Source organism: Mustelus asterias, chromosome 18 (assembly GCF_964213995.1).
Source record: "Mustelus asterias chromosome 18, sMusAst1.hap1.1, whole genome shotgun sequence".
Lineage (NCBI taxonomy): Eukaryota > Metazoa > Chordata > Chondrichthyes > Carcharhiniformes > Triakidae > Mustelus > Mustelus asterias.
The window spans coordinates 33,651,488-33,678,629 of NC_135818.1; the positions used below are offsets into that span (position 1 = coordinate 33,651,488).

At 44.1% G+C, this 27,142-nt stretch overlaps 1 protein-coding gene across 1 annotated transcript; it reads right to left on the minus strand.

Moving 5' to 3' along the window:
• Positions 1-10,475: 10,475 nt before the first annotated feature.
• Positions 10,476-16,527, minus strand: dtd2 (D-aminoacyl-tRNA deacylase 2). Its single transcript, XM_078233724.1, has 3 exons — positions 16,435-16,527; positions 16,010-16,079; positions 10,476-12,481 (listed from the first exon to the last, which is right to left on the minus strand). Exons 1-3 carry the CDS (start codon positions 16,516-16,518, stop codon positions 12,156-12,158), a joined length of 480 nt encoding a protein of 159 aa, XP_078089850.1. The 5' UTR covers positions 16,519-16,527; the 3' UTR covers positions 10,476-12,155.
• Between the last annotated feature and the right edge of the window lie 10,615 nt (positions 16,528-27,142).

The window sequence follows — 27,142 nt, forward strand, 5'->3', positions numbered from 1 at the left end:
CGATTCGGCCAACGTTGTCTAACTGATACGCTGCAGGAAAGGATGTCCCGAGGCATGGTACATTGGGGAGATCATACAGACGCTACGACAACAGATGAATGGTCACCGCTTGACAATCACCAGGCAGGAGTGTTCCCTTCCTGTCGGGGAACACTTGACAAGCAGTCAAGAGCATTCAGCCTCTGATCTTCGGGTAAGTGATCTCCAAGGCGGCCTTCAAGAAACACGATAAAGCAGAATCGCCGAGCAGAAACTCTTAGCCAAGTTCCGCACACATGAGGACAGCCTCAACCGGGATCTTGGGTTCATGTCACACGATCTGTAACCCCCACGACTTGCCTGGCCTTGCAAAATCTCACTAACTGTCCTGGCTTCAGACAATTCACACCCCTTTAACCTGTAGTTAACCCTCTCTCCACTCGCATTGTAAAGACTTGATTACCTGTTAAGACTCGCATTCCAACCATTATTTTGTGTCTATAGATGCCCTGTTTGTGAACCAAATCCTGCACTCACCTGGTGAAGGGGCAGCGCTCCGAAAGTTCGTGCTATCAAATAAACCTGTTGGACTTTAACCTGGTGTTGTGAGACTTATTAGTTAGAAAGATATTTAAGTATCTAAATGTTTTCTGTTCACAAGTTTTTATGTTAGAACGTCTTATTTAAAAACCTTTATTGCAATTAAATGTTTTTTCACCACCCACCTGTGACTAATTTGTCTCAAAAAGGAATCCTCTTCCATTGATGATTGCCAGTGATGCTTCACTTTGCTGTCAATTTGGGAGGCCCCTCAAAGCTGAGAAAAGGAAGGCATTGATTCCCCAGACCCAAGAGCGATTCCCTCCCGTCCCCCACTCCATCTGCCCCAGGGCCCTGTTTAGGGGTTTCAGATCCCTTACCTGCTACACAGAAATAGGTCCAGGTGCCAGCATGCATGCAGAGCTCAGGTAGGAGTCAGACTAGTTTGCACCAGGGCATCACCATAATGGCAAGTCGTCATCACCCTCCTGCCTGCCAAAAGCGCGCTAACACAGAGTACCCAGGCCCACCATTCTGGGGTGATAATGTTGCAGGATGTAGAAGGAATTGTTGCCGGGGGGGGGGGGGGGGGGGAGAAGAATGGATCCCACAGACACAAACCCCTAGCAAGTGAACCGCCTGGTGATCAGGGCCTCCCTTGACGTCCTCGCATGCCTTATTTGGGCTCTTTGTACAATGGGTTTCAGGATGCCCTCGACATAGCCGGAGAGGTTCTCGCACAGGGTCCCATTACCCGATACGATGGGACGGCCGGGTGTGTTTGCCTTGTGTATCTTCGGGAGGCAGTAGAGATCTCCAACGCGGGGAGTACGTGGGATGAGAGCACGGAGGGTGTTCTGAAGGTCCGGATCAAAGGTCTTGATCAGAGTGTTGAGTTGACGGGTGTGTTCTTTGGTCGGATCTGCAGGTCTGTCGTGTTCCTCGTTGTTGAGTTGTCGGTACACTTCTTTGCAGTAATCCGTTCTGTTCAGTATGACGATGGCCCCTCCTTTGTCTGCTGGTTTGATGACAATGTTGCGGTTGGTCTTGAGAGCGTGGATGGCGTTACGTTGTGCTTGGGTGATGTTCGGGGCTGTCTTGTGAGTGCGGCTGATGAATTTGGTGTTGACGCACCTCCTGACGGCTTGGGCATACATGTCAAGTCGAGGGCAGCGGCCTTCCGGAGAAGTCCAATTCGACTCTTTCCTCTTCGGATGCACTGCAGATCTCTCTGTCGGCTGTTCCGGTTCATTGGCTGTCTCATTGTGTTCGTTGTTGGCCTCTTGGGGTTTGTAGAAGAACTCCCTCAGCCTCATTCGCCTGATGAATTCCTCTGTGTCCGCTGCGAGACTGATGGGGTCTATTTTGGTGGTGGGGCAAAAATTAAGCCCTCGGCTGAGAACTTCGATTTCATCTGTGTAATGATTTCATCATTACCCCAGTCCAACGCCGGCATCTCCACATCATTATTTGGGCTGCCAGCCCTCCAGCGCCCGGTTGGTTTTCCTCGGCATGCTCTTCCTCATTTTCCTCTTTCTCCTCCTCCTGCTGGTCATCCTCCCAGTGACACCCAGCTGGTCAGCCTCCACATCCTCCTCCTCCAATAGGTCATCTCTCTGTGAAGCCAGATTGTGCAGGGCACAGCACACAATCACTATGCGGGAAGAGATCCTGGGTTGTATTGGACAGCCTCGCCAAATCGGTCCAGGCAGCGGAATCGCATTTTGAGGAGCCCAACGCACCTCTACACTGGTGGCTACATGGCCCTCATTATAGCGGGTCTCTGCCTCAGACACAGGCCTCCGCACAGGCGTCATCAGCCATGTCTGAAGTGGGTAACCCATATCACCCACGAGCCAGCCCCATAGCCTGGGCTTCTCCTCAAATGCCTCCGGGATGTCTGAGCTCTCGATAACGAAACTCGTGCACACTACCTGGATGTCTTGCGCGGACAAGCATAATGTTCATGTTATGGTCGCACACGAGTTGAACATTCAGGGAGTGGAACCCCTTTCTCTTGATGAATCTCCATGCATTCTGTAGCGGGGCCTTGAGGGCGACGGGTGTGCAGTCAATGGCTCCCTGAATTTGATGTACTGCCCAGCCTGGGCATACTGGGCTTCTGTGACCTGTTTGACACAGGTGTGCACGGCTGATTGGGAGATGCCACAGACATCACCGCTGGGATCTGGAAGGAGCCAGTCGCATAAAAGTTCAGAGTGGGCTGTCAATTTGACACTCCTCTCCTCCCCCCCCCCCCTCCTCCTCCGCCTCTAGGTGCCAGGTCCTGCAACAGGTTGCACAGGTGTTGCACTCTCTCCTTTCAGAGGCGGAGACATCGGCGGCACACGGTGTCCAACATCTGTTCAAATGACACTCGTCCACGGAACTACCAGAGTCTCTGCGCCCTCCTTCTCCTGTGAGCCCCCCCCCCTCTCTCTGGGTGAATGGCGGCCACCTCTGTCTCTGGTGGTCGTCTCCCCCTACTTCTGCCAGTGGTAAGGCCCGAACCTCCTGTGCCCACAATTCTTCCACCAGCGTCTCCTCCTCAGTTCCAGCAGCAACCAAAAGAATAGCAAGATCAATTGGTTGCATCGCAAAAGCCATCTGAAAGCAGGGGGGAGTGGAGTTGGGGGGAGGGGGGGCGAGAATGGAGAGGAACACATGTAGAGGTTAAGGAATGCTGCTTGCCCCGAGCACATCAACAGCCACAGCAACCCCCCAATTCCCCAGCCACATGCTCCCCACAATCACAGCCCCCCCCAATTCCCTAGCCACATGCTCCCCACAATCACAGCCCCTCCCAATTCCCCCAGCCACATGCTCCCCACAATCACAGTTTCCCCCAATTCCCCCAGCCACATGCTTCCCACAATCACAGCCCCCCCACCAAATCCCCCAGCCACATGCTTCCCACAATCACAGCCCCCCCACCAAATCGCCCAGCCACATGCTCCCCACAATCACAGCTCCCCCCAATTCCCCCACCCACATGCTCCCCACAATCACAGCCCCCCAATTCCCCCAGTCATATACTCCGCACAATCACAGACCCCCCAGTTCCCCCAGCCACATGCTCCCCACAATCACAGCTCCCCCCATTCCTCCAGCCACATGCTTCCCACAATCACAGCTCCTTGCAAAGTTTTCAGGCCTTGGTAAAGGGGGAATCGGCGCAGAGGCGTGCACGGATCGCGCTACTTGCCTCATGCCCGACTTTACCAAGTTTTCGTGGCCAAAAATGGGTGCAACATGATGGTAAAATTGGGACCGTAGTATCCAAAATGTGTCAAAAGCTTCACCAAAATATCCAAATTTCATTATACGAATAAAACTCAACTTGAGACTTAGATACTATCCACAGCAAGGCAAGGTGATCAATTCCCCTCCCAATGTCTTCTGAGTCCCAGACTCAGGGTCTTGTTGCGATGGTTGGTCCTGCAGGTTGCTGCTCTTGATGTTTCTTCATCTTTCCTTCTTATACAGAGCTGGCTGGCACTGATTATGTTTTCAGTTACATCCTCGTGGGACAAACATTAATTAATGAGTCCTTTTGGTCATGAATGCTTAGGGAGTCATGTCTCTCGGGGGTCATATTTCTCTCAGGAGCACAACACAGGGGTCTGTGTTCAATTTGTTCAAGGGAGAGCAACAGCTACTGTCCAATCAGCTCCTGTACCTGTTCTTCACGATGTGGAGATGCCGGCGTTGGACTGGGGTAAGCACAGTAAGAAGTCTCACAACACCAGGTTAAAGTCCAACAGGTTTATTTGGTAGCAAATACCATAAGCTTTCGGAGCGCTGCCCCTTCGTCAGATGGAGTGGTTATCTGTTATTAGACCCCCCAATTCCCCCAGCCACATGCTCCCCACAATTACAGCTCCCCCCATTGTCACAGAAGTCACAGATAACCACTCCATCTGACGAAGGGGCAGCGCTCCGAAAGCTTATGGTATTTGCTACCAAATAAACCTGTTGGACTTTAACCGGTTCTTCACTGCAGACCCCACAATCCTTAGCCTGATACAGAGTTATCTCTTTTAACCATCAGACTTTAATGGTGTCTTTATGAATACCCATCAGGCTACAACACCTTGGTAATGGGAATTTACTGGGCACAGAAATTTTTAAAAAAAAATTCTACTCTTCAAATCAGATTTTATTTGAACTTCACATTTTAGAATTTTTCTGATGGCCGTGTTGAAAAGTTTATGTTTCATAATTAGCTTCAATTTAGTTTTGTAATGACCAACCAACATTAATCAATTAACCCAACATATTTTGCTGAATTATAGTTCATACAGGACACTAGTACACCACATGACTGGGCCCTTATTAAAACTCAAATCCACACTTGACAAGTTAGACGTGTGGGGATATGGGTATAGGGTGGGTGGGATTGTTGTCAGTGCAGGCTCGATATGCTGTATGGCCTCCTTCTACATTGTAGGAATTCTATGATACTACCTGGCCCAAAGCCATTGTTATAAAGTCAGTCAAGTTTGATTAGATTAAAATAGAATCACTGTACTTCATAGTAATTGAAATTTACCAGCTCATATTCCCCGAGATTCAAAAGGCTGTTGTGTGAAGTAAAACAATGATAAGGTTCTAAATAGTTAGAACTAGCTTAGTCTTTTTACTGTGCAGTATTGTAAATATGTAACCATCTTTGGTTTTATCACTTTTTGTGACTTCAAACTTCAGCAAAATAGTTTTTGTGACTTTTATTCTTTATGTATTAGGCTGTTTCTTGTAACCTGAAGTTTAACACACTAATCATCTCCATGTACTGACTTTTATGTGTATTTATATGGACTCTATATAAACTCTTACTTTGTAATTTATGTAACATTCGCCAGAATTCAACCGCCTCATCCGCCATGGGATTGGAGCAGGCGAGGGGCGGATAACGGAAATGTCCGTTACCCTCAGGCGGGAATTTCAGGTCTCACTGAAGAGAGGCTGTAAAATCCCACCCATTTTGTACAAGTTAGTATAAAAAATGTGGAGCACCAGTCTGTACTCTTCTATTTTTTAATTAACTTGTACCAAGCACAGGCAGATAAGAATTCTGCAAGACACCTAGACATTAATTAAACATTGGTGTTACTCAGCTGTGTTAGACACCACATGCTCTTATTTCAAATAAGCAAACACTGAAACTAAAAACAAACACCAAAACTACCTTAAGGCTCATTATCAGTGGGAAGTCACAAAATTTAATAAGACAACAAGAAAGGCTATAATGAGAGAGACAGTCTAATGAATAGTTAATGCAGTAGATGATCGTGCACCACCTAAACCAATCAGAAATGGATCAGGCAACCCCCACCCCCCCACCAACTCCCGAACTATCAGACACGCTGAATTTGAAGATTGAACTTAAACTTAGGGGTGGCACAGTAGTTAGCACTGCTGCCTCACAGTGCCAGGGATTCCCAGCTTGGCTCACTGTCCGTGTGGAGTTTACACGTTGTCTTCGTGGGTTTCCACCGGGTGCTCTGGTTTCCTCCCACATTCTGAAAAATGTGCTGGTCAGGTGGATTGGCTATGCTAAATTTTCCCTCAGTGTACCCAAACAGGCACCGGAATGTGTCCACTAGGAGACTTTCCCAGTAACTTAATTGCAGTGTTAATGTAAGCCTACTTGTGACACTAATAAATAAACTTAAAACATGCTAGCCAACACAGAAGTTGCTACATTCTGGAATGATGCACTGTCACTCCCTTCAGCAGTGAAAAATTAATTTCTAAGTTTTTCTTCAACTCATTAAGGCCTTGAAATCTCCTTATGCTTTCCTGAGACTAATTAGAAGGTGTTGGCTGCATTTTGTTCCAAAATTAAATCCTGAGCTGTTAACTACCGGACTACTTACTAGACTAAGGCTAAGGCAGGTGCATGCCTCCCCAACCCATCTTATAAACTGATGTGAAGATTTTTCCCAATAACCATGAAGGAGGAAAAATATACAGATGGGTACACATAAGATGGTTGCCTGGCACACAGTCACCTGGGAAAGAGACATTAAACGGGCACTGACTTTCAGTACAGACAGCCACCTGAGATTAAAACATAAAGGACGGACAGCTATCCAAAGTTAAACATGCAGGAATCAAATCCTACAGGAAGCCAGCCAGGGTTTAAAGATAAGGACAATAGGGGAAGATAATGAGGTTAACTACAGGTGGGATCGGGAATACATAACTGCAGGAAAACCAATTACTGTAAATTACTATATGAACAGGCCGAAACTAAAAACCATTGATAGCCACTGACGTAGGAAATGTATCCATTCCTAAGGATATGCAATGTTAACATGTTCAATTCTGTATTTGTCTATAACAATGTGTTAACGATCGATCACCTACTTGATTACAATGATGTGATAATGGCTAGATGCCGGTCCATCTATTGTGTAAAGGGTATAAACATGGACTGCTCCTATTCTCTCATTGAGAGAAGGTTTTGCTGCTTTTCTCCACGAAGCTTCGTTAAAACTGTATTCTTGAAACCTTCAAGCCTGACCTAGTGGTACTTTTCCCACAACACCCATAAAGCTGAGCATTGCAAAATCTGAAATACAAACAGAAAATCTGTCAATGATCAACGCATCTAGCAGCATATCTGAAGAGAAAAACAACAGTTAACAGAACTGAAGAAAGATAGAAGTGGCCAGTAGTGGTAACCAGAATAAAATGTCTACCTGTGATATGCCATGCTCTGGCCAGTAATCATTTGGGACAGCATTGTGAAGAATGTTTTTGTCAATCAGTGATCTATGCAACCAATCACCAGCTGCAATAATAGTGGTGATATTAACTACAATTGTATGAACATATTATCTCCCATTGCCTAAACTCGTTCCTGAAGATGTATTGTGTTGGAAATAACAATCCTCTGAAAAAACACAGAACTGAATTTTACAAGATTTTTATAATTTAGTTGTTTCACTCAATGCACTGCTCATGTGAGATTGGAAAATTTGGTGTTTGATAAGGACAAGGCCTGATACGAAGAGAAGGGGGAGCAGAAAAAGTTGGAAGCAAAGCTAAAAGTGTATTCATAAGCATTGAGAGGAGCATCTTGCAAAGTTTTCTAGTATTGGGAACAGAACCGAAATTGAGTTATTAAATACAAGCATCAAGTTTAGAAGTAAAAAAAGAGTGCAGTTAAATAGAATTACCTTTTTGAGAAGGAAATCTGCTGTTACCTGCTCTGGCTGACACTTGATGCGGGAATCAATGGAATTTGATTGAACTATTCTGAAATGGGCTAGTAAGCCACTCAGGTGTATCAAAAAACTGTGCAAAACTGGGCCAGAACTTCCATGGAGTGGCAATCACAGAATGCCATTTTGCATTGTTGTATTTACTTTAGTCGGGAACTGCACCTTGTCCAGCTTTCCAAATCAAGCGAAATTAATGCAGAGCATGCTGTTCAGGATTCCTCTGTCAAGTGCAGTAGTGTTGGGGAAAAGAAGCCACACCACCTTTTTACAGCATTAGCTACAGTGAAGCAATTAAATTTAAGGGTGCTGGCCACTTGAAATGTGAGGGAAAGGTAGTTGTGCAAGGTAAATGGATTGAATGGGTCGGGTGGGTTGCTGGTAACAGGGATTGGTTGGGTGATTAGTGGCCAGGAGGCTCAGGGGAGGAGGGAACAGTTGATTGGGGCAGTGGGTGTAGTCAGGAGGTCCAGTGGGGTTCTTTAGTACCATAGCTGCTCAGGAGTAAGAAGTGGTTTTATTCATCTAACTTTTCCTGGGTAATCATTCCTGTCAGGCAGTCGGAAGTCTATGATTTAAGTCAGAGTATTGGATGGTTCCCAATTCAGGATAATTGGCCAACAGAAGTTTAAACTCCCCAGCTAATTACAATGTAGTCTTTACATTGGACCTTTCAGGGGAGGCATTTTTAGGGTACCACCCAGGTTTGAAGCCCCAGAGATTGGAAGTTGGGCCGATTGCATGAATAAAACTGGGCAGACCGCTTAGGGGGACGTCTTGTGGCACAGTACATCCATGCCTCTGAGCTGGAAACTCCAGGTTCAAAGGACAGTCAGGACTTGATGACCAAGGAAGGTGCAATCATAATGTGGCTAAAGAGGTTGAGTGTTAACTTGTAAATGCTTCCAACATACGTTAATGGAAGGTGGTAGAGATTCCTGGTCAGCCATGTGATGCAAAGAAATTAGAGCCTCTACCATAGCTCAATAAAACATGCATGCAAAAGTGTATGTTGCCACAGCAACTCACTCCTTGGGGGTGGTTGGCTAAATGACTGGTACAGGCCAATGTGGTGTCAACAGTACAAGGACTGATCCTCTTTAAATAACGCATCCAACAAACTCAACCTAAGAAGTATGGCTTATTTCTCACACACAAAATACAGGAAATGGGTTTCACAACATCTGTCCCTTTTGCACTCATACAAAATAAGAGGGATAAGGGCAGGAAAATGGTATAGGACAAGACCATGATAAAAATACAAGTTAAAGAGTTTTAGATGACTCCACAGTCATAATCAAAAGTCGAATAGCATATTCCTTCAGAAGGTAGTTGGCTGACTGTTGCAGCGTATAGATCTTTCCAAACGGAAGAGGCACGCAGAGTTGAACCAGTCTTGAAGGAACAAGTTCCAGTCGTTCACAGTGCAGATGAGGGTCAGGCAATTGTTAAACTGGGCAAGGACTCTTTCTACTGCTATCTGAGAGATGGTAAATGGTAGACAGAGACAGACTACTGCCTGGAGCCTGGTTTCTCTTCAGAGGTCAAACAGTGACTGAATATAAGAACCAACAGCTTAATTAAAGGAATTCAAAACTTTCCAGTCTCAGTCGTGTGACAGGGTCATTTTGGGTTGATGAACAACATCCTTTGGTTGAAACCTATTGTGCTTTGGAACAGATAACAGTCAGGCTATTAACACCACATTAGAGAGTAGGATCACAAACAGCTACTTTTGTTTGTAGAATCCCTACAGTGCAGAAGGCGGCCATTCGGCCTATAAGATCTGCACCAACCACAATCCCACCCAGCCCCCATCCCTCTCACTAGTCTTCCTAAGTGGCAATCGAGCTTGGCAATCAACCTGACCTGCACATCTTTGGACTATGGGAGGAAACCAGAGCACCTGGAGGAAACCCACGCAGATACGGGGAGAATGTGCAAACTCCACACAGACAGTGACCCAAGCCGGGAATCAAACCCAAGTCCCTGGCGCTGTGAGGCAGCAGTGCTAACCACTGTGCCACTATGCCGCCCTTGGCTCGCTGGGGAGGATATCTTGGCTGCTGTTGTGTTAGCTTGGCTGGAGTATTAATACAATGGAAGGAGTGTTCATTACACATGGTATGAAATGTTAGTCTCGTCTGCTTTCAAACTGCTCCAATGTTCCCAGAGGCCAGTATTGACCAGCTGCAGCCATTTCATCAACCCAGCATTGTCCATTTTGAAAAATAGAAAAATTAAACCATTTCATCAAGTAGCCAGGCTGATGGGGATATACTAGACTTTTCTTCCTGTCCGGGACACCTTTAAATGACAAACATTGCTCAAAAATTCACCACAATTTTCTTTCACAGATCCCAAATCAAGGCGATCCCATTCCTCAGCCCCAAAAATCATGCCAGCACTTCTGATCTGGGTTGGATTTCTATTTCTGACCCAGATCAGGTAAAATGTCACCTATTTACCTTCCTACATTTTTTTTGGCCCATCTTCTGTCCTTGCAAACTCACGCACCTATTTAAATATAGCTAAGTATTTAAGTTTTGAGTTAAGATATTAAGCAATGCACGACATTGACTTTGAACATATTCACCACTGGACACGATTTAGTTTAATCCAGCAAAATAATTACTAAAAGACAACTGTCAATCCCTGGACTATGAAATTTTGCCCGAGCACACAATTGGATAAAAGGTACAGCTTCCAAATAACAAAATCATTTGTGCAGAGAAAATTCTACTTTTATTTCATACTTGAAATTATACAAAAACATATCATGAACCTCTTCACATCTGCTAACATAGTTATTCATTATCAGCTAAAGAAAACACATTGAAAAGACATTTGGGTGTAGGAGAGTGAAATTCCATAATAGTGACATCAGGTTGGAATTTTGACATCATCCCACTCTCTTCCAGTCTCAGCCTGATGGGTTTTCAGGCACAGGGAACCCCTTAGATCTGTCAGGAATCCAATGACGATATTAAAAAAGCTAATTTCAGATGAGACGACATTTCTTCAACCAAAGAGTGGTGAACCTGTGGAATTTATTACCACAGAAGTAGCTGATGCCAAAACACAATGTATTCAAGAGGCAGCTCGATATTGCACTAAGGGCGAACGGGATCAAAGATTATGGGGAGAAAGCTGGGTTAGACTATTGATCAGTGATGATCATGATGAACGGCGGAGCAGGCTCAAAGGGCCGAATGGCCTCCTCCTGCTCTCTTCTTCTCTGCTATGTATTGTTTTAATCTTCAACTACGGATTAACAGCCAGGGCATTTGTTTCCTGACTGGTCAGCAACTTTCCAGAGGCACTCAGTCAAGTACAGTGGGGAGGGCTTCCTTAATGAAACTGACAAGCTGCAAAGGCGAAATCAGTTAGAGTTCCAAGCATGTCCAGGTGCAAATGTTATATCATTCACTTGTCATGGCTTCCTGAGGTCCCATCTTCAGCTTGAAGTGACGACATATCTGCTGCTAATTTCCTTGGTTACTTTCATCCAAGTCTGTTTGACTGGGCATGATGTGGAGATACCGGCATTGGACTGGGGTGGGCGCAGTAAGAAGTTTCACAACACCAGGTTAAAATCCAACAGGTTTATTTGGAATTATGAGCTTTCGGAGTGCTGAAGGAGCAGCGCTCCAAAAGCTTGTGATTCCAAATAAACCTGTTGGACTTTAACCTGGTGCTTGACTGGGAGTTGTCCTTGGGAGAGCTCACCTCACTGCAGTCCCTCAGAACCCACAACAGGACCTCTAGGTACAAGTGCAACTTGAGGAGCAGCTCTCCATTCAATTCCTGTGGCTGCTGCAGCCTTAAAAATCCATTTGCTGAGCATTGCTATAACCTCTTTACAGAATGACAGAATGGTTATGGTGCAGGAAATGGCCATTTGGCCCAGCATGCCTGCATCAACTCTCCGAATGAGCATTTCATTTGAAATCCTTCCCTGGATAGAATGGACACACCATCCTACCCATCCCCTGGTTTGGAAACTCAAAACGTGGCATGTTAATTCCTTGGCTCAGTGAAAGACCTTGAGCAAAACGTTCTCATCAGTCAAAAGGGTTCCTGACCTGCAGGATTTTGGCAGATACTAAATCCGGTTCATTTTACCCTTGATGTTGAAGTGTGATAGCTCGAATCAGTTCCTTTCTTCTTGCGTGGATCACAGCATTCTAATTTTGAGGTAATAGTTCCACTGTTCTAGCCAAAACTGCTGAGTAAGATTTCATTCAAGGTGAAGAGGAGTCCAAATGTCAGTCAAGTCTCTGCATATACTCTAGTAATACCAGTGGACTGATTCACTGCAGGTCTACTCGAACATGACCTATCCAATTAAAAGCAGCAGAAAGATAATATGGTATGGTAAACATTTCTACATTATGAAATGATGATTTAAAATTCAATCATGTGTGTGTATGGTCCATTGGTGTCCATTTGCAGCACTTGCCGGTTCCCATAGATTCCATGCCTGACCACAACTCCAGCTTCACCACATTTACTGTTTGATGCAAACTCCTTTTCACATAGAGCAACAAAGTGTGCATAAAGCTCTTTTCCTTCTTCTTTTCCAATGTTATCATGGTACTGCATGTTACGGCCCTTGGCTTTACCACCCAATGTGGCCTGAGGTATAATGAGAATGTTAGCAGGTAGGTCCAGCACTGACACGTTGTTGCCTTCATTGGTCTCACAGAGCTTCACATTCAACAATGTGTTAACTGCAGCAGAGGAAAACATACATCATAAAAGTTTAACACTCATGCAGTTACATTCATAACCCTAACTAACTCCTTAACTGCAATACATTTTATCAAATCTACAAAAATGAATTAGCTTGGTTGACTAGAGCATGGATCAGAATAATTCTAACAGTTGGTTTGATTGCCATTCTCGGTCAAATGTTTTTTGGACAGTCAGTGCAGATTTGATGGGCCAAATGGCCTCCTTCTGCACTGTACGGATTCTGTGGAAATCTGTCATAATCACTCCTCTCCTCAAGAAAACACCTTCAACTTGTGTTGTCTTTGCAAACTATCACCGAACCTCCAACTTCCCTTTCCTTTCCAAAGTCCTTGAACATATTGTTTGAACATCTTCAATCAGGTTTCCCTGCCTGAACGTTGGATCAATTCTAATGAATGTGACCACAACTGTGAAGCATTCATCCTCCACTTCTCTGCAGCCCTAGATAATGTAGCCCACATCTTCAGCCTTCTACAGTTGCTCTTCTTCATTGGACTGTCAAGACCTTGTTCCACTCTTGCTCCTGACATAGGTAGAAAATAACAGAGTGGTAGCTTTTCTCAACACAGCGCTATTACATCTGAAGTTCTCCAAGTTGGCAAGACTTATGCAATTGTCTTTGGCACACATCACAGACTCTACTTCCTCCCATTCCCTGGCCACTGTCTCAGATTGACCCAACCAATCTGATCCTGAGCTGAGCTTCTCGCCCTATATCCTCTCCATTATAATGACTGCTTTTTACCATCTCTGTATCGCCAAGCACCACCCCTGCCTCAGTTTAATTGCTGCTAAAACTGTCATCCACATTTTGTTCCCTTTCAGAGTCAACTATTAGAATGATCTCCTGGTCAGTCGCTTATTTTCTACCCTGACCAAGTTGAGAATGTGAACAACTTCACCTCTATAACACTTCAAGAACTCTGCTTTCCTCCAACTCCATTGACATATGAGGAGCGTTTGAGAACACTGGTCTTGTACTCGATGGAATTTAGAAGGATGAGGGGGGATTTCATGGAAACCTACAGGATACTGAAAGACCCAGGCACAGTGGACATGGAGAAGATGTTTTCATTCGTAGAAGAGACTAGGATTTGAGAGCACAGCCTCAGAATAAAGGAACGACCCTTTAGAACCAAGATGAGGAGGAATTTTTTCAGCCAGAGGGTGGTGTATCTGTGAAATTCATTACCACAGAAGGCTGTGATGGCCAGCTCCTGGAGTGTAATTAAGACAGTGATAGTTTGGTTCTTGATTGGTAAGGGAATCAAAGGTTACAGGGAAAAAGCTGGAGAACAGGGTTGAGAAACATATCAGCCTTGATTGAATGATGGAGCAGACTTGATGGGCCAAATGACCTAATTCTGCTCTAATTTCTTAAGGTCCATGGTCTTTCATCATCAGTGACCTAATCTATGTAATTAATTCCATTACTAATCTTAAACATCTTTCCACCTCTAATTATTTTTTTAAAAAACATGTTGCTTTGACTAAATTTTAAATCATTTGTCCTAATGTCCCCTTCAGTTTATTGTCAACTTTTGTCACATGTTCCTCAGAACTTGAGTTCTATAAGAACATAAGAATTAGAAGCAGGAGTAGGCCATCTGGCCCCTTGAGCCCGTTCTGTCATTCAATAATATCATGGCTGATCTTTTTTGTGGACTCAGCTCCACTTACCCGCCCACTCACCATAACCCTTAATTCCTTTACTGTTCAAAAGTAAATCTATCCTTGCCTTGAAAACATTCAATGAGGTAGCCTCAACTGCTTCACTGGGCAGGGAATTCCACAGATTCACAACCCTTTGTGTGAAGAAGTTTCTCCTCAACTCAGTCCTAAATCTGCTCCCCCCTTATTTTGAGGCCATGCCCCCTAGTTCTAGTTTCACCTGCCAATGGAAACAATGTCCCTGCTTCTATCTTATCTATTCCCTTGATAATCTTATATGTTTCTATCAGATCTCCCCTCATTCTTCTGAATTCCAATGAGTATAGCCCCAGTCTACTCAGTCTCTCCTCATAAGCCAACCCTCTCAACTCCGGAATCAACTTAGTGAATTTCCTCTGCACCCCCTCCAGTGCCAGTATATCTTTCTCAAGTAAGGAGACCAAAACTGTACACAGTACTCCAGGTGTGGCCTATATATATATAGCTGCAACTTAACCTCGCTGTTTTTAAACTCCTTTCCCCCAGCAATGAAGGACAAAATTCCATTTGCCTTCTTAATCACCTGCTGCACCTGCAAACCAACTCCTTGTGATTCCTGCACAAGGACACCCAGGTCCCTCTACACAGCAGCATGCTGCAATTTTTTACCATTTAAATAATAGTCCATTTTGCTGTTATTCCTACCAAAATGGATGACCTCACATTTACCAACATTGTACTCCATCTGCCAGACCCTTGCCCACTCACTTAAACTATCTATATCCCTTTGCAGACTTTCAGCATCCTCTGCACACTTTCTTTGCCACTCATCTTCGTGTCACCTGCAAGTTTTGACACACTACGCTTGGGACCGCAATTGTTCACGATTTACATAGATGATTTCGAGTTGGGGACCAACACTGATCCCTGAGGCACACCACTAGTCACTGATTGCCAACCAGAAAAACACCCATTTACCCCCACTCTTTGCTTTGTTTGTTAACCAATCCTCTATCCATGCTAATACATTACCCGTAACACCGTGCAGCTTTCTCTTATGCAAGTCTTTGGTGCAGCATCTTGTCAAATGCCTTCTGGAAATCCAGATACACCACATCCATAGGTTCCCCATTGTCCACCGCACACGTAATGTTCTCAAAGAATCCCACCAAATTAGTCAAACATGACCTGCCCTTCATGAACCCATGCTGCGTCTTACCAAGGGACAATTTATATCCAGATGTCTCACTATTTCTTCCTTGATGATAGATTCAAGCATTTTCCCTACTACAGAAATTAAGCTAACCGGCCTATAGTTATCTGCCTCTTGTATACCTCCTTTTTTAAAAAGTGGCGTCACATTTGCTGTTTTCCAATCTGCGGGAACCACCCCAGAGTCCAGCAAATTTTGGTAAATTACCACTAGTGCATTTGCTATTTCCCCCACCATCTCTTTTAGTACCCTGGGATGCATTCCATCAGGGCCAGGAGACCTTTGGCCCCAATAGCTTGCCCAACACCATCTCTTTCGTGATAATGATAGTTTCTAGGTCCTCACCTGCCATAGTCTTACTGTCAATTTTTGGCAAGTTGTTTGTGTCTTCCACTATGAAGACCGACACAAAATACCTGTTCAATGCCTCAGCCATTTTCTCATTTCCAGTTATTACATCCCCTTTCTTATCCTCTAAAGGTCCAATGTTTACATATTAGTTTAAATATTAGTTTCTCATGTTTGTAAACTTGTTTTACACAGTTTTGTTTTAAATGCGACTGACTGCATTGGAAGTTACTGAAACTACAAGATGTGACAACAACTATGAATATGCATCATTAATGTACTGCATACTTACCCATTTTGGGAACAATATCGAGGGTGGCACCTTTACAAAAGCAGACGTATATCAATGTCCCTCTTTGAATCTGTAAAACGAAAGAAAACAGTATAAAAACATAGAAACAGAAGATGCTGGAATACCTGGTGTCAGACCTGCCGAGGTTTTTCAGCATTTTCTCTTTTTGCTTCAGATTCCAGCACCCGCAGTTTTTGCCTTTATAAAAATATAGAAGACTTCTTCTATGAAATAACCATTGAAGAGTTTGAATGAAATGTCTCTGGAATGGAGTGGAGCCGGAGTGGAATAAGGAATTTCAAGCTCTACACGTTCAGAGACCCTGTTCTTCCTAAGATGCCAACTGTTTCCCAGGAACAACGAGGTGTCCGTCCACGGTGATTTAACCGAACGAAAGATAAGTCACTAGTGTCGTTGTCAAATACCTGAATACAGTCAGCAGCTTCTTCCGTATCCTTCACTAGCAGACGGGCAGAGAGACATTGTTGCAACAAAACACGGGCAGCCATTGACAGCAACTCCACATTACTACCTCTGCCGGAAACGCATAATACGGCATGTGAGGCGCAGGCGCATAAAACTCCATGTATTCTCAGCATGTCTCCGTTTGTGATTTCTTCCATGTCAATTTTTGTCTTGTTACTTACGTTTGGAATGCTTCCTAATATTTATATTATATTTAAATGCAACTTGTTGTTTGGAAACAAAAACCGAGAATGCTGGAAAAATTCAGTAGGTCTGGCAGCATCTGTAGGGAGAGTTGCTTTACATTGTTTTAAAATGCGATTTTACCATCATGAGGAGTGCCAGGTAAAATTTTTATCCTGGAAATGCTGAGGTTGTGAAAGGTGTCATTTAAATACAGGTTACTTCCACCCATCTTGCTCTTTTATCCTGTCTGATTGCTTGCATTGCTTTCCGTTTTGCTATTCCTCTTTGTCTTTGGTTCCCATCCTGGATTTCTTGAATCTCCATTTCGGTATCCATGTATCTCGACTTCCACATTTGATATTGGCAGCAAAAGTTTAGGAACAGAGGAGCATAAAACACTCGAATGTTTACTATACTGTTCCCTTCATTTGGCCTCAGTGTTCCCATTGAACACGAGTTCCCTCAAACATTGAAAAGCTTTACTCCTGGATGAAATTGAACTTTAGCATTCCAGCTGTGATTAGAAATCTATGCTAAATTAGCTCGCAGGTTGCCAACAGGGGTGCCAATATGGGCCTCAGACCTTGAATTAGGAAGGAAATAATCAGCCAAGACAACCACTAAGATAAAAGCAAATTACTGCAGATGCTGAAATCTGAAATAAAAACAGAAAACGCAAGAAAACCTCATCAGACTTGACAGCATCTGTGAAGAGAGAACACAGCTGTTTTGAGTTTGGATGAGCTCTGACAAAGAGGCATCCGGACTGAAAATGTTGGTGCTGTTCTTTCTCCATGCCTCACTAACCTGGTGGAGTTTTTTGAAGAAGTGACTAGAATGGTTGACGAGGGAAGGGCCGTGGATATCGTCGACATGGACTTTAGTAAAGCGTTTGACAAAGTCCCTCATGGTAGGCTGGTGCAAAAGGTTGGATCTCACAGGATAAAGGGGGAGGTGGCTAGATGGGTGGAGAACTGGCTTGGTCACAGAATAAGAAGTTTAACAACACCAGGTTAAAGTCCAACAGGTTTATCTGGTAGCAAAAGCCACACAAGCTTTCGGAGCTCCAAGCCCCTTCTTCAGGTGAGTGGGAATTCTGTTCACAAACAGGGCATATAAAGACACAGACTCAATTTACATGAATGATGGTTGGAATGCGAATAATTACAGCTAATCAAGTCTTTAAGATACAAACAACATGAGTGGAGAGAGCATCAAGACAAGCTAAAAAGATGTGTATTGTCTCCAGACAAGACAGCCAGTGAAACTCTGCAGGTCCAGGCAAGCTGTGAGGGTTACAAATAGTGTGACATGAACCCAATATCCCGATTGAGGCCGTCCTCATGTGTGCGGAACTCCTGTGTGTAGCTCCGAAAGCTTGTGTGGCTTTGGCTACCAAATAAACCTGTTGGACTTTAACCTGGTGTTGTTAAACTTCTTACTGTGTTTACCCCAGTCCAATGCCGGCATCTCCACATCTTGGTCACAGAAGACAGAGGGTGGTAGTGGAAGGGTCTTTTTCCGGCTGGATGCCTGTGACTAGTGGTGTTCCGCAGGGCTCTGTATTGGGACCTCTGCTGTTTGTGATTTATATAAATGATCTGGAAGAAGGTGTAACTGGGGTGATCAGTAAGTTTGCGGACGGCACGAAAATGGCTGGACTTGCAGATAGTGAGGAACATTGTCAGAGGCTACAGAAGGATATAGATAGGCTGGAAATTTGGGCAAAGAAATGGCAGATGGAGTTCAATCCAGATAAATGCGAAGTGATGCATTTTGGTAGAACTAACATAGGGGGGAGCTATACGATAAATGGCAGAACCATAAAGGGTGTAGATACGCAGAGGGACCTGGGTGTGCAAGTCCACAGATCCTTGAAGGTGACGTCACAGGTGGAGAAGGTCGTGAATAAGGCATATGGCATGCTTGCCTTTATAGGACGGGGCATAGAGTATAAAAGTTGGGGTCTGATGTTGCAGTTGTATAGAACGTTGGTTCGGCCGCATTTGGAATACTGCACCCAGTTCTGGTCACCACACTACCAGAAGGACGTGGAGGCTTTAGAGAGAGTGCAGAGGAGGTTTACCAGGATGTTGCCTGGTATGGAAGGGCTTAGTTATGAGGAGAGATTGGATAAACTGGGGTTGTTCTCACTGGAAAGACGGAGGATGAGGGGTGACCTAATAGAGGTGTATAAAATTATGAAAGGCACAGATAGGGTGAACGGTGGGAAGCTTTTTCCCAGATCGGTGGTGACGTTCACGAGGGATCATAGGTTCAAGGTGAGGCGGGGGGGAGGTTTAACATGGATATCAGAAGGAGGTATTTTACGCAGAGGGTGGTGGGGGCCTGGAATGCGCTGCCGGGCAAGGTGGTGGAGGCGGACACACTGGGAACGTTTAAGACTTATCTAGATAGCCACATGAATGGAGTGGGAATGGAGGGGTACAAAAGGATGGTCTAGTTTGGAACAGGGAGCGGCGCGGGCTTGGAGGGCCGAAGAGCCTGTTCCTGTGCTGTATTGTTCTTTGTTCCACAGATGCTGTCAGATCTGCTGTGATTTTCCAGCACTTCGTTTTCATGAGCTAAGATAACCATTCCTGATCACTATTAACGATCTACATTGGCAAGTGTATATACAAAGCTTGTATGACGGCAAGATTAATCTTATCAGCCCACATCAACTGAAAGCCTGCTATATTCATGTTTAGCTTCAAATAGAGATTGGCATGTCAAATCTCTATTCAACCCCAGCTTGTCCAATCATTCCTCACAACTAAAATTCTCCAGTTCTGGTGAGACCTTCACAAATGTGCTCGATATTTTTTAGTGCAATCATATCCTTCCCATAATTTATGACCAGAACTCTATGCATTGCTCCAACTATGGCATACCTTTGAGTTGATTTATTATTGTCACATGTATTATTCAGTGAAAAGTATTGTTTCTTGCGCACTATACAGACAAAGCATACAGTATATAGGGAAGGAAAGGAGAGTGCAGAATGTTACATAGTTAGGGTGCAGAGAAAGATCAACTTAATGCGAGGTAGGTCCATTCAAAAGTCTGGTGGCAGCAGGGAAGAAGCTGTTCTTGAGTCAGTTGGTATGTGATCTCAGGCTTTTGTATCTTTTTCCCGACGAAGAAGGTGGAAGAGAGTATGTCCGGTGCATGTGGGGTCCTTGATTATGCTGGCTGCTTTTCTGAGGCAGCAGGAAGTGGAGACAGTGTCAATGGATGGGAGGCTGGTTTGAGTGATGGACTGGGCTTCATTCAGAACCCTTTATAGTCTTTTGCCATCTTGGACAGAGCAGGAGCCATATCAAGCTGTGATACAAGAAGAAAGAATGCTTTCTAAAGTACATCTGTAGAAGTTAGTGAGAGTTGTAGCGGACATGCCAAATTTCCTTAGTCTCCTGAGAAAGTAGAAGTGTTGGTGGGCTTTCTTAACTATAGTGCCACACGGGGGACCAGGACAATGATCCAGGACCAGGTTGGTGATCTGGAGACCTAAAAGTTTGAAGCTCTCGACCATTTCTACTTCGTCCCCATTGATGTAAACAGGGGCATGTTCTCCTTTACGCTTCCTGAAGTTGATGACAATCTCCTTCGTTTTGTTGACATTGAGGGAGAGATTATTGTCGTCGCACCAGTTTGCCAGATTCTCTATCTCTTTCCTGTACTATGTCTTTTCATTGTTTGAGATCCGACCCACAATGGTGGTGTCATCAGCAAACTTGAAAATCAAGTTGGTGGGGAATTTGGCCATACAATCAAAGGTGTATAAGGGGTACCTCATATTTTATACAATTCTAGCATAACCTCCCTGCTCTTATTTTGTATGTCTTGACTAATAAAGGAAAACAGCCTTCTGAATCACCTTCTCTCCTTGTTCTGTTGTTTTCTGAGATCCATGGATATTGTACTGAGGTGTTTGTTTTTCCATGCTTCTCAGAATCCCACCATTTGTACTCCCTTACCTTGTTTGCATTCCCAACGGCATTAGGTCACACTTTATATTGAATTCTCTTTGCCACTTTACTGCTCACATGACCAGTTCATTGACCTCTTCCTGTAAACAAGTGGAGTGCCACAAGGTTCAGTGTTGTGGCCTCAACTATTTAAAATTTATATTACTCAGATGTAGGGACAGATTCTATTGGAGCCAAATTTGCTGATGATACAAACATGGGTGGGAAAGTAAGTTATGAAGAGGAAACAAATGGAAGAATTTAATGCCCTCCACCATCAAATCCGCCAAATGAAGAGCATTTAATCAGATGGGAGGGTGGCAGGTGCAAATTCCACTGCCTTCCCGACCTGCCAATTAAGGCCCTGGTGGCACTGCCATTCAATAGATCTGCCAGTCTCTGATTGGCCAACAGCCAGTACCTCTGCCCCTGGGTTGATTGTGTAGAAGTACCTGAGTGGTGCTTGATATGGCAGACCTTCACTAAAAGATGTGATACAGGGCTTTCACCTGCTCTCCAGCCAGAGACCCCATCACGTCCATTAAATACTACACAAAGAGTTTGTAGAAAGATGTGGCGATGTTAAACAAGTAGACAAAAATTTGTCAGATGGGGTCTGATGTAGAAAATGTGTGATTGTCTATTTTAGCAGGAAGAATAGGAAATCAGAATAATTTTTAAAAAGGAGAGACTGCAAAATGCTTTTTAAAACTTATTCTTTCATAGGTTGTGGGCGTTACAGTCAAGGCCAGCATTTATTGCCCATCCCTAATTGCGCTCAAGTTGAGTGGGTAGCTAAGCTATTTCAGAAAACAAAGAAAATAACAGCACAGGAACAGGCCCTTCGGCCCTCCAAGTCTGCACCGACCATGCTGCCCAACTGAACTAAAACCCCCTACCCTTCCGGGGACCATATTCCTCCATTCCCATCCTATTCATGTATTTGTCAAGACGCCCCTTAAAAGTCACTATCGTATCTGTTTCCACTACCTCCTCAGGCACCCACAACCCTCTGTGTAAAAACACTTGCCTCATACATCTCCTTTAAACCTTGCTCCTCTCACCTTAAACCTGTGCCCCCTAGTAATTGACTCTTCCACCCTGGGAAAAAGCTTCTGACTGTCTACCTCCCTCATAATCTTGTAGATTTCTATCAGGTAGCCCCTCAACCTCTGTCGTTCTAGTGAGAACAAACCAAATTTCTCCTATGCCCTCCATACCAGACAATATCCTGGTAAATCATTTCTGTACCCTCTCCAAAGCCTTAACATCCTTCTGGTAGTGTGGCAACCAGAATTGAACACTATATTCCAAGTGCGACCTAAGGTTCTATAAAGCTGCAACGTGACGACATTTTTAAACTCAATGCCCCGGCCCTTGAAGGCAAGCATGCCGTGTGCCTTCTTGACTACCTTCTCCACCTGCTTTGTCACCTTCACTGACCTGTGTACCTGTACACCCAGATCCCTTTGCCTATCAATATTCTTAAGGGTTCTGCCATTTACTGTATATTTCCTATCTGTATTAGACATTCCAAAATGCATTACTTCATATTTGTCCGGATTAAACTCTATCTGCCATCTCTCCACCCAAGTCTCCAACCGATCTATATTCTGCTGTATCCTCTGATGGTCCTCATCACTATCCGCAAATCCAACAACCTTTATGTCATCCACAAACTTACTGATCAAACCAGTTACATTTTCCTCCAAATCATTTATATATATTACAAACAGAAATCAGATTGGAGAATATGGGCATCAATCCCACTACCTCTCACAGAGAGGTTAAGAGTCAACCTCATGTCAGACAATGCAAGGATGGCAGATTTCCTTCCCAAAGGACATTTGATGAACTAGATGGGTACATGAATCACAAAAAGTTAGCATGCAGATACAGCATGGAATGTTAGCCTTTATTTCACTGGAGTGGAGTGTAAACGTAGGCAGTTTTGCTGGAACTGTACAGGGTATTGGTGAAAACACACCTAGAGTATTGACTTGGTCTTCTTACTTAAAAAGGCTTCTACTTGCATTGGAAGCAGCTTGCTGGAATGACTTGAAAGGGAAGGGGTTGTGGAAAAAAAATCTCCATTCCAGCCAGTAGTATCATTTCTGGAGCTTGATGGCTTCAGATGGACTCTGAAAAGATAACAGGAATTACAACTTAAATCCACTCTGGAGGTGTTTCCCCATCAATTAAGTAATTCTGGCAATGCAAGATTGAGGGAGGCAGAGTTGAAGGATTTTCACCACTGATAATAAAGCTAAAATTCTATAATACACTGTACTGGCTCCAGTGTGGAAGAGTAATGTTTGGAAGTTGTCCTGAAATGGTTTGAGCAGTACCAAGCATTCGCTCGGTGTCATCAGCTCATGTTAGTATCGTACTGTGGGAATCGAAACATGGATGATATTTAAATATTTATATCCATTTTATTTTCCAGTTCGCACATTTGTGGTAAGGCATTCTAATGTAATTCTATGATTCAGAAAAATCTGCAATCCAGCAATGACTTGGTCCCAAGCATTCCAGACTGGAGGGGTTACAATGAATTGTCAATCAAAAAGTTGACTGAGATGGATATTGTTCCTGCAAAGTTGAAACCTTGAATAAAAAGTACTGATAGATTTTGCTTCCTGTTAAAAGTAGTCACTGCTGGTCTGTGAATAAGAAGATAGCTTAGGCATGCCCATCAATAGAATCATACAGTGCAGTAGGAGGCCATTCAGCCCATACGTCCGCACCAACCACAATCCCACCCAGGCTTATTCCCATAACCTCATGCATTTACCCTAGATAGTCCTGTTGACACTAAGGGGCAATTTAGCATGGCCAATCCGCCTAACCCGCACATCTTTGGACTGCGGTAGGAAACTGGAGCAATCGGAGGAAACCCTCGCCGATACGGGGAGAATGTGCAAACTCCACACAGACAGTGACCCGAGCTGGGAATCAAACGCAAGATCCTGGCACTGTGAGGCAGCAGTGCTAACCACTGTGCCAATGGGAAGCTCAAACATATCCGAGCTGGTTGCCAACTTCAGTTATCAAGTAGTAGTACACTTGTTAATTTTTATTCTATCAACCTACATTGATGTGCAACTGGGTATGTGCACACCAGGTGGTTGTTAATAAGCCAAAACCAAGACCAAAGCTTTTCTTTATTGAGAGTTTATTTTTCGTCCCACTCAACCCCACTGGGATTTATTCCCAGCTTTCCTCTATTTACATGTTCTTTTGCAAACCATAAAAAAATGAACAAATTAATAGGGGTGACAGTCCCTTAAAGGGGCACTATTCCTATTTATATTCTCCAAACAATTAATACCTATTGCCTGTTTCTCTTAGCCGTAACAATGTAATTGTCATGACATTAACAGTGGTAACCCTACATCCAAACCCAGCCTTCCCCATTCCCAGCAGCCACAGGACTAGATTCCCCCAACATCAGGAAAATGGTACCTGCATGGCAGAATTGTGACTAAACATGATAAACGGCAAAAAACTATTGTAAAAGCACATTAAGTATAGACTGCAATCTGCCCATAATGAAATTATGAGAAGATGCTGTCATAAATTTTATAAGGCATATGACAAATCCAATGTTAATTAACATTGAATATCGTATTGTCAAAGTAAGAATATGAAAAGTAGAACAAAAAAAAATTACAGGCCGGATTCTCTGAACTCACCAGGTCCCGCTGCAGTAAATGGAGATTTGGCTGAGCGCCAAATTCTGCATTCACACTGGCAGAGTGTGAATAGTCAGAGAATTCCAGCCAATGAAGGATTTAAAAGTACTTAAAAAGCAAGTTACTTGTTCAAGAAAGGGTCGGGTTGGTCAAAGACAAGATAATAAAACTTGTGGAGAATGATGGATCGGCTAACATATACCAGTACCTAGACTTTATATTCATAGAAACCTGTGATAATGGGAAAGAAAAGGGACATGAAGATTCAATGGATAAGATGATTATAAATGACATGTCATGTTGGAAAAATGATGGAACTCAAAATGAATGTGATTGAAAATGTGTCAGGCCAGGGCCAGATATTCAATGATGAAGTAGCAGTGACTCAATCTGCAAACATCTGTGGAGAAATAATTCGCGACAAAAGCCTTGAAAGTTACTTATGTAATACCTCAGTTCAAAAAGAGATAAAAGATAGAACTCTAGATTGGTCAGCCTAACAGCAGTAGTGGGTAACTTTTCAAGGCCAAATTATAAGATAACACAAGTACTCACCTGGAAAGTCATAGGCTAATTAAAGACACAACATAAATATGATAGCACAGTATATTGATCAAGGGAATATGGTGGATGTTTTATTAATCCATTACCTACTTTCATATTAAGTGAAAGTTGAAGTACATAAAGCTATTCCAAGCTTTGTACATAGAAGCATAGACCGAAAAAGTCTATGAATAGGGTTCAGAAGAGATACATTATCATGTCAGGGATGAAAGGTTTTATTATGAAGAGAGAAGAGAAACAGGAGCTGTTACAACAAATAAGGTTGAGAAGGTCTTACCAATAAGAAAAATTGGGGAAAAATGTTCCGACGTTGAGTTGAAAACTTGTATCAACTTCTGATCACATAATATTCGCGTCACACAAGCGTCAGGCAATGACCATCTCCTCCCGACAAGATAGAATCTAACCATAGTAAACCACCTTCGCAATCTCCAACACTTCCTTCCCTTTCTTGATCTCTGTCTCCATTTCCGGCGATAGGTGGCACGGTAGCACAGTTGTGAGCACTGCTGCTTCACAGCTCCAGGGACCTGGGTTCGATTCCCGGCTTGGGCCACTGTCTGTGTGGAGTTTGCATATTCTCCTCGTGTCTGCGGGGGTTTCCTCCGGGTGCTCCGGTTTCCTCCCACAGTCCAAAGATGTGCAGGTTAGGTTGATTGGCCAGGCTATAAATTGCCCTTTAGAGTCCTGAGATGCATAGGTTAGAGGGATTAGCGGGTAAATATGTAGGGATATGGGGGTAGGGCCTGGGTGGGATTGTGGTCGGTGCAGACTCGATGGGCCGAATGGCCTCCTTCTGCACTGTAGGGTTTCTATGATAGATTGGCCACCAATATTCATTACAAACCCACTGAATCTCACAGCTACTCCGACTACAGCTCCTCACATCCCGCTTCCTCCCAGTTTCTCTGGACCGCACCTGTTCCGGTGATGTTACTTTTGAAAACAGCACTTCGGACATGTCTACTTTTTTGACAGGGCATTCAAGCGTGTCTGACCCATCTCCTCCATCTCTGCCCTCCTCTCCTTTCCAGAACCATGACATGATCCCTTTGGTCCTCACTTTTCACCCCACCAGCCTCCATATTCAAAGGATCATTCTCCACCAACCTCAGCATGATGCCACCACTAAACACATTGTCTCCTCATCCCCGTCAGCCCTTCGTAGGGACCACTCCTTCTGTGATACCCTAGTACACTCCTCCATCGCCCCAATTTTCATCCCTTTCCCATGCAATTGCAAAAGGTGCAACACCTACCCCTTTAACTCCTCCCCATCCAAGGGCCCAAACATTCCTTTCAGATGATGCAGGGTTTCACTTGCACCTCCCTCAACTTGGTTGAATGTAGTCACTGCTCCCAATGCAGTCTCCTCAACATTGGGGAGATTAAACACAGACTGGGTGACCGCTTTGTGGAACACCTTTGCTTCGTCCACAAGCATGGCCCCAACCTTCCAGTTGCTTGCCATTTCAACTTGGCATCTTGCTCTCATGCCCATATATCTATCCTAGGTCTACGGCAAAGCTCCAGTTATACCTAATTCAGACTGGAAGAACAACACTTCGTCTTCGAATTAGGCACTTTTCAGCCTTCAGGACTCAACATTGAGTGCAACAACTTTAGACTATGAACTTTCTCCTCCATCTTGACCCCTGCCCCTTTGTTTTTCAATTCCCTTGCTTGTCCCAACATAACCCCACCTCGCCCCCATATGGCCCTTGTTGTTCAGTTTTGCTCCCACTGACCTTTGTTCTCCTGTTAACACATTCTGCTTTCTTTCCTTCTGCCACTAACACTCTCCAGTCCTTAATGGTAACATTAACACTCCTGGTCCTTCTATTCTGTCTCACCTTCTCCATCCATCTCTTCAACTAATTTGTTTCGTGCAGAGGACAGTTAGGACATCGAATGCTGAACCAGAAACTATGGGGAAGTAGTTAAATAGTTCAAATACGTTTTTACAAGTGAATGGAGAAAAGACAGGGAAATGGAACTCATGGGTGAGCTCTTTCAGAGATCAGGCACAAGCTCAATGGACTGAAAGGTCATGTGTGTAACATTTCTCAGTAGGACAGATTGAACAAAAATAATCTCAAAATTTTATTGGGAATACTCATTAAACACGTTTTTGAAAACACCATTTTGAAAACACCATCTGAATGTGGGTGGCACGGTAGCACAGTGGTTAGCACTGCTGCTTCACAGCTCCAGCGACCTGGGTTCAATTCCCGACTTGGGTCACTGTCTGT